The 10,295-nt window shown below is 42.2% G+C and overlaps 1 protein-coding gene across 1 annotated transcript in view; it reads left to right on the forward strand.

The window, feature by feature from the left end:
• The window catches only part of ST6GAL1 (ST6 beta-galactoside alpha-2,6-sialyltransferase 1), a 12,170-nt gene extending 3,095 nt beyond the window's left edge, over nucleotides 1-9,075 (forward strand). Inside the window, exons 2-5 of the mRNA XM_018554797.1 lie at nucleotides 1,540-1,637; nucleotides 4,588-4,689; nucleotides 6,156-6,330; nucleotides 8,834-9,075. Of these exons, the coding sequence (XP_018410299.1) occupies nucleotides 1,540-1,637; nucleotides 4,588-4,689; nucleotides 6,156-6,330; nucleotides 8,834-9,075 (617 nt within the window). The remainder of the gene's footprint in view (nucleotides 1-1,539; nucleotides 1,638-4,587; nucleotides 4,690-6,155; nucleotides 6,331-8,833) is intronic.
• Nucleotides 9,076-10,295: the final 1,220 nt, after the last annotated feature.

Below are 10,295 nucleotides of genomic sequence, written 5' to 3' on the forward strand. Positions count from 1 at the left end.
CTTCACCCCCAATCTGGGGCTAAGGGGTCTACTCACTAAGCTGCCGAAGGATCTAGCCGTAGCTTTGGCTTATCCTTCGGCCCCAGGACCCCTTCGGTTCCATACTATAGCCCGTACAGCTCCCGAAGTTGGCCGAGCGGCTCAGTCGAGCCGAAGGTATATGCCTCGGCTCGACATTGTAATGACAGCTGGTCCCAGGCCAATAGAAAACAGTTGGGCGGAGCTAGCTGTCACTGCTAGCTCCGCCCAATCATTTTCTATTTTTTTTCCACTTTTTTTAAACTGTCTTTCTATTCTGCTCGGTACCACAGAGGTACCGAGCAGAATAGCCGAGCCGAATGCCGCTCAGCTATGAGAATAGGCCGAACAGCAGCGAGTTGCCTGCCGGAAGTTCGGCTCAGCCAATCCAGGTGTTGGATCAGCTGAGTGGAACTCCTTCTGCACTTCAGGTCGGCCGACCCGAACCCATGTTCGGCTCACTTCACTTCGGGTCGGTTATTCACACGGCCGCCTTCGGCAGCTTTGTGAAAAGACCCCTATATGTTTCCATGGAAAGGGTTCCTTTGTAGGAATATGCATTATGTATTATATATAGGGCTGCGGAAATTAACAATTAATTTCTCGATTATTCGTCAATCTTTTTGATCGATTACATTTTTTTTGATCGCTAATGAAAATACTCACCTCTCCGCCGGCTTCCGGGTGTCCCGTCAGAGATCCGGTGATGTCACAGACATCGAAGTCACCGGAGTCCTGTGATGTCGATGTCAGTGATGTCACCGGACTCCTCCCCCCTTCCCTTCATTAGCCGACGGAGCCACTTGGGCTCCAAGTTTATGGGGCTCCAAGTCTCTGATTGGCCCTGCAGGTCTGGAGCAAATGCCGCATTAATTAATATGAATTTGCCTAAATACCTGGAAATGTCGCAATGTATATCAGTGTTATATCTTCAGGTATTTACAAGCACAGCAGATGTTATATTCTATGTCGCTTCCTGAACGTTCTTGGGCCGGTGAGTTTTCCCAAGAAACTTTCTGCACGAGCGCCAGCCAAGGCATTGGCCTATACACATACAGCACTGCAATGAAGTAATAAAATGAGCTAGGATCACCCTAATCCAGCATGTTATTATTCTGAGTTGCCCCACTCAAGCGGCGGCCATATTGAGTGGGGCACGTGAGATTAATAACGTCCTGGATTAGTGTGATCCTAGTCCATTTTATTACTTCATTGCTGTACTGTATGTGTATAGGCCAATGTAGTTGGATCTGTATGTGCGTTATAATTAATCGAAATTAATCGATGGATTAACCGAACACGAAAATTTGAATCAGTAACAGCCCTAATTATATACATATAATTATGAACTTGAGATAGGAAGATTTAACTTTTTCACAGCGCTACAGATGTGCATGGTACCTTGCCACTTTATATCCGGAACAGACATTTTGTTTGTTTTTCTAGTTGCTTTTTAAATGTCTAATATAAAGCTGCCATATACTGTAGATTTACTAATCATGTTTCCTTTGATGCATACAGACTCCCATGAAGCTGTTCTAAGATTCAACAAGGCTCCTACTAAAGGATTTGAGATTGATGTTGGATCAAAAACTACAATTCGTCTCATGAATTCACAGGTGAATAGAAGAGCAACCCTTTATGAATATTTGAACATTTGTAAACATTAATAAAATGATGTACATATTTGTTATATATACTGTATATATACACAGCACTGTACATTACATTTATCAGGGCTAGCCACAAAAGGGTGAGGAGTTTGAAGAAGGCAGGAGATGTTAAAAATCTAGGAAAGCATAGATAAATTTGAGAATTTTTCCAGTTCAGCTATGTTGTCCTAGATTGTTCACTTTTCCTGCCTTCTCCAAACTCTTCACCCTTTTGTGAACAGCTCTGTATGTTTTAAACATAGATACTAACACAATGATAGTGTTCTTACCCAGTTATTTTTTTTTTAATAGCCAGATTTATTTGGTGCACAACATTAGGCCTCATGCATATGTGGGACCATACACATACAATTCAAGTGTATTTCCTTGCCTGGGAATATCTGTATGTGTCTGTACATTGGATATATAGGTACATTTGTAAGGGCCGATTTACACCATTTGTGGTGTGTTCCAGCACACCAGCTCCTGGAACGCACAGCAATCTCTCACAAAACTTCCCCCTTCGTCCTGGGGCGGGAGGGGGCATGTCAGTGCATTTAAGTCAATGGCACCGCAGCCATGCCCCACCACGCGTCTGCCATTGACTTAATTGCACCGTCACGCCCCCTCCCGTCCCAGAACAAAGGGGGAAGTTTTGTGAACGATTGCTGTGCGTTCCAGCAGCTGCCGCTCTGGAACGCATCACAATTGGTGTGAATGGGCACTAAACTTGTGCATGCGTACAAACTATTGCCCCAAACTCAGACAGTGTGCGTTCATGGAATACGTTCGTAAAAACGTTTATTCAGGGATCCAATCTCATACCCACATTGTTTGGATCCCATAACCCCAAGTTATATGGATTCCTTGATTAAGAACCCCTGAGCTCCTGAGTATGGTGCATGAATTATTTTCTTAGCTTTTTTCAGCATAACATCAATTTGTGCGTTGCTTCTTTTTCTGCACTCTGATTTGACACATATTATGTATGACATTTCAAAAATGTAAATTTTATTATCAATGTGAACCTGTGATTGCCTATACTAGGCAAAGTAACAGGTAAGATTAGGGACCATAATTAGCCAATATTTACCATCCCTGTGCTCCCTCACTTCTAGACCATCCAAGAAATACCCAGTACCTTTGGTTTGAGGGAACACAGGACACTTCCCATAGCTATCCAAAATGCAGATGAGTGGCCAATAACTAAAAGCAAATGCTATCATGGATGGTGAGCAGAGCTGACCAAGTGCCAAGCCTGTGATGTGCAAATTCAAATGTATGCAGGAACCTTAGGTGGTCTGGTGGGTGGTAATAGAGGAGAGCAGGAAAAGTAAGTACAGCTTGTGTAGGGTCCCTCTCGAAAGTATAAACCTGTTATTTTGCCCAGTATGGAATAAGACTTGTAAAGCTTCACTTTAATTTTGGTGACTCACATTGGTTTTGATTAAAGCTAAACTCTGGCTAACGACGACATCCCCATTTGAAATGTCTAGACATGATCCAGCCATTCTATGGAAATGTTGAGTCAGTTTTTTGATCCAAGCACCCTCGCCAAGCAGCATAGTGGAGGGTAACACTCTTTATCTGTTACATTTACGGAATAAAGTGGTGTACATTGCTTGCCCCAACCTGCTGATTGGACAACAAAAGAGCACAAGCACACTTATGAGATAATGTCTGCGCTCTCTCCTGTATCAATGCTTCTGGTGTTAGACTGACAACCTCGTGCAGTGTAAAGGGGCCTTTTGGCAGACACTTCTGCTCATTCCTCTTTGTGTAAGTGCTGTTATGCAGGGGAATAGAGGAAGTTGAAATTAAAGGAGAACTATGAGGTGAGTGCTTTTCACTCATCCTCATAGTTCTAGCCGACCTGTGACAATGAAACTGTCACAGGTCGGCTCAGTAGATCGGGAAGTGAGCGAACACATAGCATGTGCCCCCCGCTCCAATCCTCCAGCGCTGACTGGCGGAACGGACGGGGGAGGGGGTGGGTACAGCTGGCTCTGCCTCTACATAGGCAGAGCCAGCTGTCACTCACGCAGCTGGGCGAATCCAGACATAATTGTCGGGATCCGTTTCAGCTGCGGTGTCTCAGTATACCGCGAGCTGTAGCTCGCGGTATACTGAGCTCAGGGTGACGGGAGGATGCTAGTTTGTGTCCTCCTGTTACCCTAAGGGGAACTATGGGGAAAAGCTCTAACCCATAGTTCTACTTTAAGGCAAACTTAGTTATTGTTCAGTTGTTCCGTTTTTATGATTGCTAAATTTGAACATACCTTTTAAAATACATAACTTCATTAACCTTTTTTAAAAAAATATTGACCTGAAGTTCAGTGTTATACCTAACTTGATTAATTTTTAAATTAGAAACCCCCTTTAATGTGCTAATTTATTAGAAATTAAATCTTGTTTAGTTGCGCATGGATATGCAAACAAATTTACTTAAATTCAAACATTCGAATGCTTCCGCAATTCTGAATTTGAACGCATCTGAATGTTCCTGTAACAGTAGTTCGGATCAGTCCGAATTTCATTCAAAACGAAACTAAATTGGATATGTGACTGTTCTCTGGCCAATCATGACTTTTGTGGCTGCTGGGGGTTGCATTACAGGCACGGTCATGAAACTTCCTATTGTTGATTGTTCGGAAATGAAAATTCGAACGGATACGGAATCCGAATAATTAACCAAATTGAATATTGGATTCTAAATCTGAAAAATGAAAGAAATGAAATCTGAATTATTCATCCAAAACGAAACATTTTTATGGGGTTACATGTCTACTAATTAAACTCAAATTAAAATATGTCTTGTTGGATAGAACGAAGTACAACCAAAAGGACAACTGCTGTAATAGTGATATGAATATGTTGTAATAAATCCCACTTTACTAACTTTTCATCCTTTTTGCAGATTGTTGCACTTCCTAGTTATACATTTTTGGATGATCCTATTTATAAAAGTGGGATATTGATTATGTGGGATCCAGCAGCATATGAACAAAATGTATATCAGGTGAGAAAATGTTGGGCTTTAAATCATGCAGGTTTTAAAAATTAGAGAGCTGGAGTTTTTATACAGATATATACATGGATATATGTAGAGATCATGCTATCTTCCCTTATTTAGGGGTTTCTTAGAAGGATATCTACTTGCATTCATTTACACCAATGGCACTGATATGCAGTAGTACCTCGGTTCACAAACTTAATTTGTTCCACAATTCCGGTCATGAACCAAATTGGTCGCAAACCGAATCAAATTTCCCCATGAGGTTCATTGTAAATAAGGTTAATCCGTTCTGACCCCTACGAACGTGGTCGCGAAACGATTTTGGTTGCGAACAGAATAAAATTTTCCCATAAGGTTCAATGTAAATAAGGTTAATCCGTTCTGAACATTCTATTCACCTTCATTACTGCTCTGCACTTTCTTTGGAGCCATGCTGGATTGAATAATACTGTACAGTACTGTATGCGCTAAAAGGCACACAAAAAAGCTTCACAGCATGTGTGCACATGTCTGTCTGCGACCGCAATTTCGAGAAGAGGAAGCCATGACCATGTGTCAGAGCAGAGATGACCATGTGTTCGTCACCCGATGTGGAGTTCGCGAACTGAAGCAAAATTTTGCCGAACTTTCTGTTCACAAACCGAATTGTTCGCGAACAGAAGCATTTGTGAACTGAGGTATTACTGTATTAATGGACACCACTTAATGGTATGCATCCAGAAATCAGATTCAATCCCATCCCGAATGTTTACTGTTCTTTTACATACAGTTGAAATTTGTAATGGGCTGTATGATGAATGATATCATATACAAGCAGGTTGCCACGTGGAAGACAAACATGAAGAAATAACCAAAATCATGAGATAGAAGTTTTGAAGTAAGACACCTGAAAAAGGAATGAGGAGTTTCTGTTTATTTCTGCTGCATTTGTTAAACATACCATGAAAATTGACCAATAGTTTTCTATTGTCCGGCGGCTCTGCTGCCGTAAAAAAAAAAGCAAAAAAAAGAAACTCTCCTGGGCGCTCTGGGAGCCTCCCGCTCCCCGCCGCCCAGGAGAGAAACACTGCTTTTTCTTTTTTTTTCTTTATTCTGACACGGAGCCGTGTCAGAATAGAAAAAAAATATATATATACTTATGTTTGCCCATTGGAATGCATTGCTAGATTCCTATTGGCTATTTCAATTTGCAATAGCCAATAGTAAACTAGCATTGTACCCGCCCTCTGAGTTCGGCTCGACTGAGCCGCTCGGCCACGTTCGGGAGCTGTACGGGCTATAGTGAATAGCCCGTACAGCAGCCCTTCGGTTCTACTGAACCGAAGGGGTCCTGGGGCTGAAGCTAGCCGAAGGATCGGCCGAAGCTACGGCTAGATCCTTCGGCAGCTTCGTGAATAGACCCCTATATTTTGGTTTCTGTTAATGTACTTCCCTGTCTTATTCTTTGTCTCTATTGTTTCTTTACTCAGTGGTATAAGAAGCCGGAATTTAAATTTTTTGAACGCTACAGTAAATATCGCAAGCAAAACCCTAATCAGCCATTTTACATACTGAATCCAAAAAACAGCTGGCAGCTGTGGAATATAATACAGGAGAATTCACCAGAAAATATCCAACCAAATCCACCATCTTCAGGATCACTTGGTAAGTACCTTGAATGGGCATGAGGCTATTGTCTGGCTTCCACCCTGACTTAACTGGTTTGCAGCATTCTGGCTTGGCTGCCATTTATCCACCTGTGATTCCTCCTTTGCCTGAGCAGACTCTGGAACGTTGCTCACTACTCCCAGGCTCCCTCTTATGGCCAAACAGGAGAGCATCATCTGAGAGAGCCAGATGGGAGTTTCCTGTCTTTGAGTGATGATGTCACCCCACTCACTATATAAACCACTCAGTCCAGTCTGACCTTGCCCTTGTGTGGTCTTATCTGCTAGTGCATTCCTGCTGCTCTGAGTGTTCTGATTCTGTGTATGACCTGATCCTATCTGATGTTCTCCTCTGGTTCCTGCGCCTGGCTTGTTCCTGACAATGCTGATCTCCGTGTTCTGACCTGACTTGTACGACTACCCACTCCGGCTCCTGACCTTGACTTGTTCCTCTTTATGATTTTTGCTTGCTCCTGTGGACTCTTTTCTTGATAAAATATTTTTAACTAGCACCTTATGCGTGTCTGGTTTTCAATGTGTTCTGACAGCTATTCACTGAAGTAAACAATATACTGTTGTAAAAAATATACAATCCCATTAGCCTTTCTACTGTTTTCCTGTTACCATAGCAGTGATAGTAGTTTAGGTTGAGAGATAACTAATTGTTCTAGATTCAACTGTGAATTATATATTGGATCTGAGAACATCACTATGTACCAAATTCTCAAACAACCTGCCATGGCAAACTACATATACAAAGAACTATTACTTAATTATTAATGGGAGGTGGAACTTTATTGGTTCTGGAGGCCGGGCTGACCATCACCCTTTTAGAATACAGTGGAACATTTATGTGGGTAAAAATGAAGACTGTGCATATCATCACACTCCTTTGTTACAACAAAGTATTAGCTGCAGGGTTACAGTCATTTGCTATATATTTTGCTATCAGTCATGGGTTACTAGCATCAGTTCCTGGTTGAACAGTATCATAACTTTGTGTACCATCAAAACTCAGAAATGAAATAAGTGTTCCCTTCTGTAACAACAAAAAAGTTATGGTATTGTCCAGCCATGTTAGCTTTGGATGGAACCCCTGTCAAGATTTATTTTGCTGTCTGTGACCTCATTGGGATGATTACCTTTGCTCTTGTAAACATTTTGATCAGTTTAAAAACTGAGGGGAAAGTGAAATTTGAGAGCTGTCACTCAAACAGGAAATCTACAAATGATTATGGTATGTGAATGTGTTTGCTCAATGACCCCCTCCCCAGCAGCATATATGCACCTCTAAGTTGCTCCCCTGCCATTCTGTTCATCCATTAATTTCAGGGATTTCCCCAACACTTCCAGGTATTGCAGAGCATGCGACTCACTTCTTTTCCTTTCAAGCCAGGCCTGGAACAGCAGACGGAGGCATCTGTGTACAGCCTGGATGACTGGGTTTGGAAAGGTGAAAGGGGGCTATGAGGGTTAATTTGTTTTATAAATAAAGGAGGTGAAGGAGGGACACTTACCTGATTGGTCTGGGTGCTAAGAGGAGGAGTGATAGGTGGATCCCTGAGGAAAGAAGGTTCCAGATCCAGATGGAGTCAGCAGCATTGAAGCAGCGACCCACTCTCCCTCCCTCTTAATCTGTTGACTGTACTTATTGTATTATCCTCTTTAATACGTTGACTATCCTTTTTTGTATTTTGGTATGTTTTCTTCATGTGTTTTACTTTTGTCACTGCAGCCAGGCCGGGTATTAGGGTCCTTAAAGAGCAACATATGTGGTTGACGTTTGATTGAGGGTGTGTAGATGTCCCAGATAGGGCATCCCTGTAGTAGCGGGTCATTTGGTATCTGCAGTTATAGTGCAATGTTCCTGAGGCAGTGTGGGGCGGCTAGGGGCCTAGGATGCAGATACTGCTTGGTTTTTCGTGGGATGACCTTCAAGGACCTTAATCCTGGTTTTGATTATTTTGTTAAGGTTGCTTTCTGGCTTTGTATTTAATGCAATAGCTGCTGTGGCCACAAAATCCAATACTGGTGTTGTGTCAGTGAATTAAAAAGGGGTTGGAGTTGGGGGGGTTGGTTTGTTTGGCTAGTTTACCCCTGGGGGACATATACAATACCCTTGTCATGTGACAGAGTTTGTGTTTGGCAATTGGTCCAGCACTGTCACATGGGAGCAGGGAGACCATTCTCAGCCCTGTGTAAGCTTTGACTAGAGTGATGCAGAGGTTACACAGGGATTCCATTCCTTGATTTTGGAGGCTAAGTGAGCAGCAAGGAACTGAAGCAAAGCTTATTATTTTCTGCTAAAGGAACATCTTTGATTTGCATTCATTTATAGTCAGCCAAATTTTTTTTAACCAATTTAAGAAAGTAAAAGGAAGACTCCAGTTCATTGTATGCTTCTGACTAATACTATTGGGAGAAATGGACTGGTACAGCACATTTGTATAATTTTTATGGTGAGCTATTAGTAATGGCTCTGACTCTGTCTCTCTCCTTAGGAATATTGCTGATGATGAATCTCTGTGATGAAGTCAATGTGTATGAGTTTTTGCCATCCACTCGCCAAAGTGACCTGTGCTACTATTATGATCGGTACAATGACCGTGCTTGTACAGTTGGGGGATACCACCCTTTAATGTACGAGAAGAATTTAGTGATGAAGCTTAACCGTGGAGATATGGACACCATTCACAAGTATGGAAAGGTGACATTACCTGGTTTTAGGAACTTGAAGTGCTAACCCCTTTATAAGGATTGCAGAAGTGGAAAAAAAACCTCAGAGACAATTAAAGTATGCAAAGTTCTCCTCCTCCAGGACTATTTTTTGACATAGAAAAGATAACGGAATGCACAGTGCTGTTTGAGGTGAAAGAAATTGAAACCTTGCCATGCCCAAAGATAAATTGATGTATATGTTATGTATTTCCAGTACAGTTCTGTACTGTTCTGTACTGTACTATGCCTGGAGAGCAATTTGGGAAACTTTCAGCTTGTTGAGTCTAATTTTTAGTGTTGCATGGATTCAATTGTATTCTGGTAACCCAGTGCTTCTGGAATTCCATGCTGCTAACAATGCAAAATTGTCACGGCAAGGCAGATCCACTTATCTTAAAATATACACAAGGCATACAGGTAAAAGGTAAATTATAACAGTTTTGGTCTTTTCTCAGGTTTACAGGTTTTTAAACCACTGTTTTATATCTTTTTTGAATAGTTATATTGAATATTTATTTAACGAATAAGTGGATTCCCACTCAACCTAACCACTGAACTATCACTTTCTCAAAGAATTCATCCCCACACAGCCGCTGTCACAGCAGCATGGCCAAGTGGTGAGGAGAGAGAGAGCCGCTCAGCCAGGATCTGACAGCCAGCGGCTCTCTCTCTCCTCACTGCTCGGCCATGCTGCTGTGACAGAGGCTCCCTCCTCCAAACCCCCGCGGGCTTCAGCGCTTCTTTCACTTCTCCTCGGATCCCCACTGGATACAGGCGGGGGAGAGCAGCGGGGATCCAGAGGAAAAGCTGCAGGCTGAGCTCTGTGCGTGGCCGAGCGGCAGAGGATCAGTACATATCAGTGATATGTTCCTATCCTCTGTGCAGAGCAAACAGTGGAGCGATCAGCTGATCACTCCAGTGAAAATAACTGGGGACACATAGTACACTGTGTCCCCAGTTATGAATGAACAAGAAGTGCTCTACATCACTTCCTGTTCATTCATGACTTTCTCAATGGGGAATAGCACTCTGTACAGAGGATTTTTCCCATTCAGAAACTGGATGATAGTAAATATTTTCTCAATGAATGGGAAGCCTCTGTACTTTCCTTTCATTTAGAACAGATGCTGCATGCAGAAAAAGTGATTGAGGACTTTATGTCCTCAATTTCTTTTTCTATTTTAAAAGGAAATATCAGGGTGCTGTTTAGACCCCTAATATTTCCCTGAAGCCACATCCACAGCC

This window comes from Nanorana parkeri, unplaced genomic scaffold (genome assembly GCF_000935625.1).
Source record: "Nanorana parkeri isolate BGI_ZX_2015 unplaced genomic scaffold, ASM93562v1 scaffold174, whole genome shotgun sequence".
NCBI lineage: Eukaryota > Metazoa > Chordata > Amphibia > Anura > Dicroglossidae > Nanorana > Nanorana parkeri.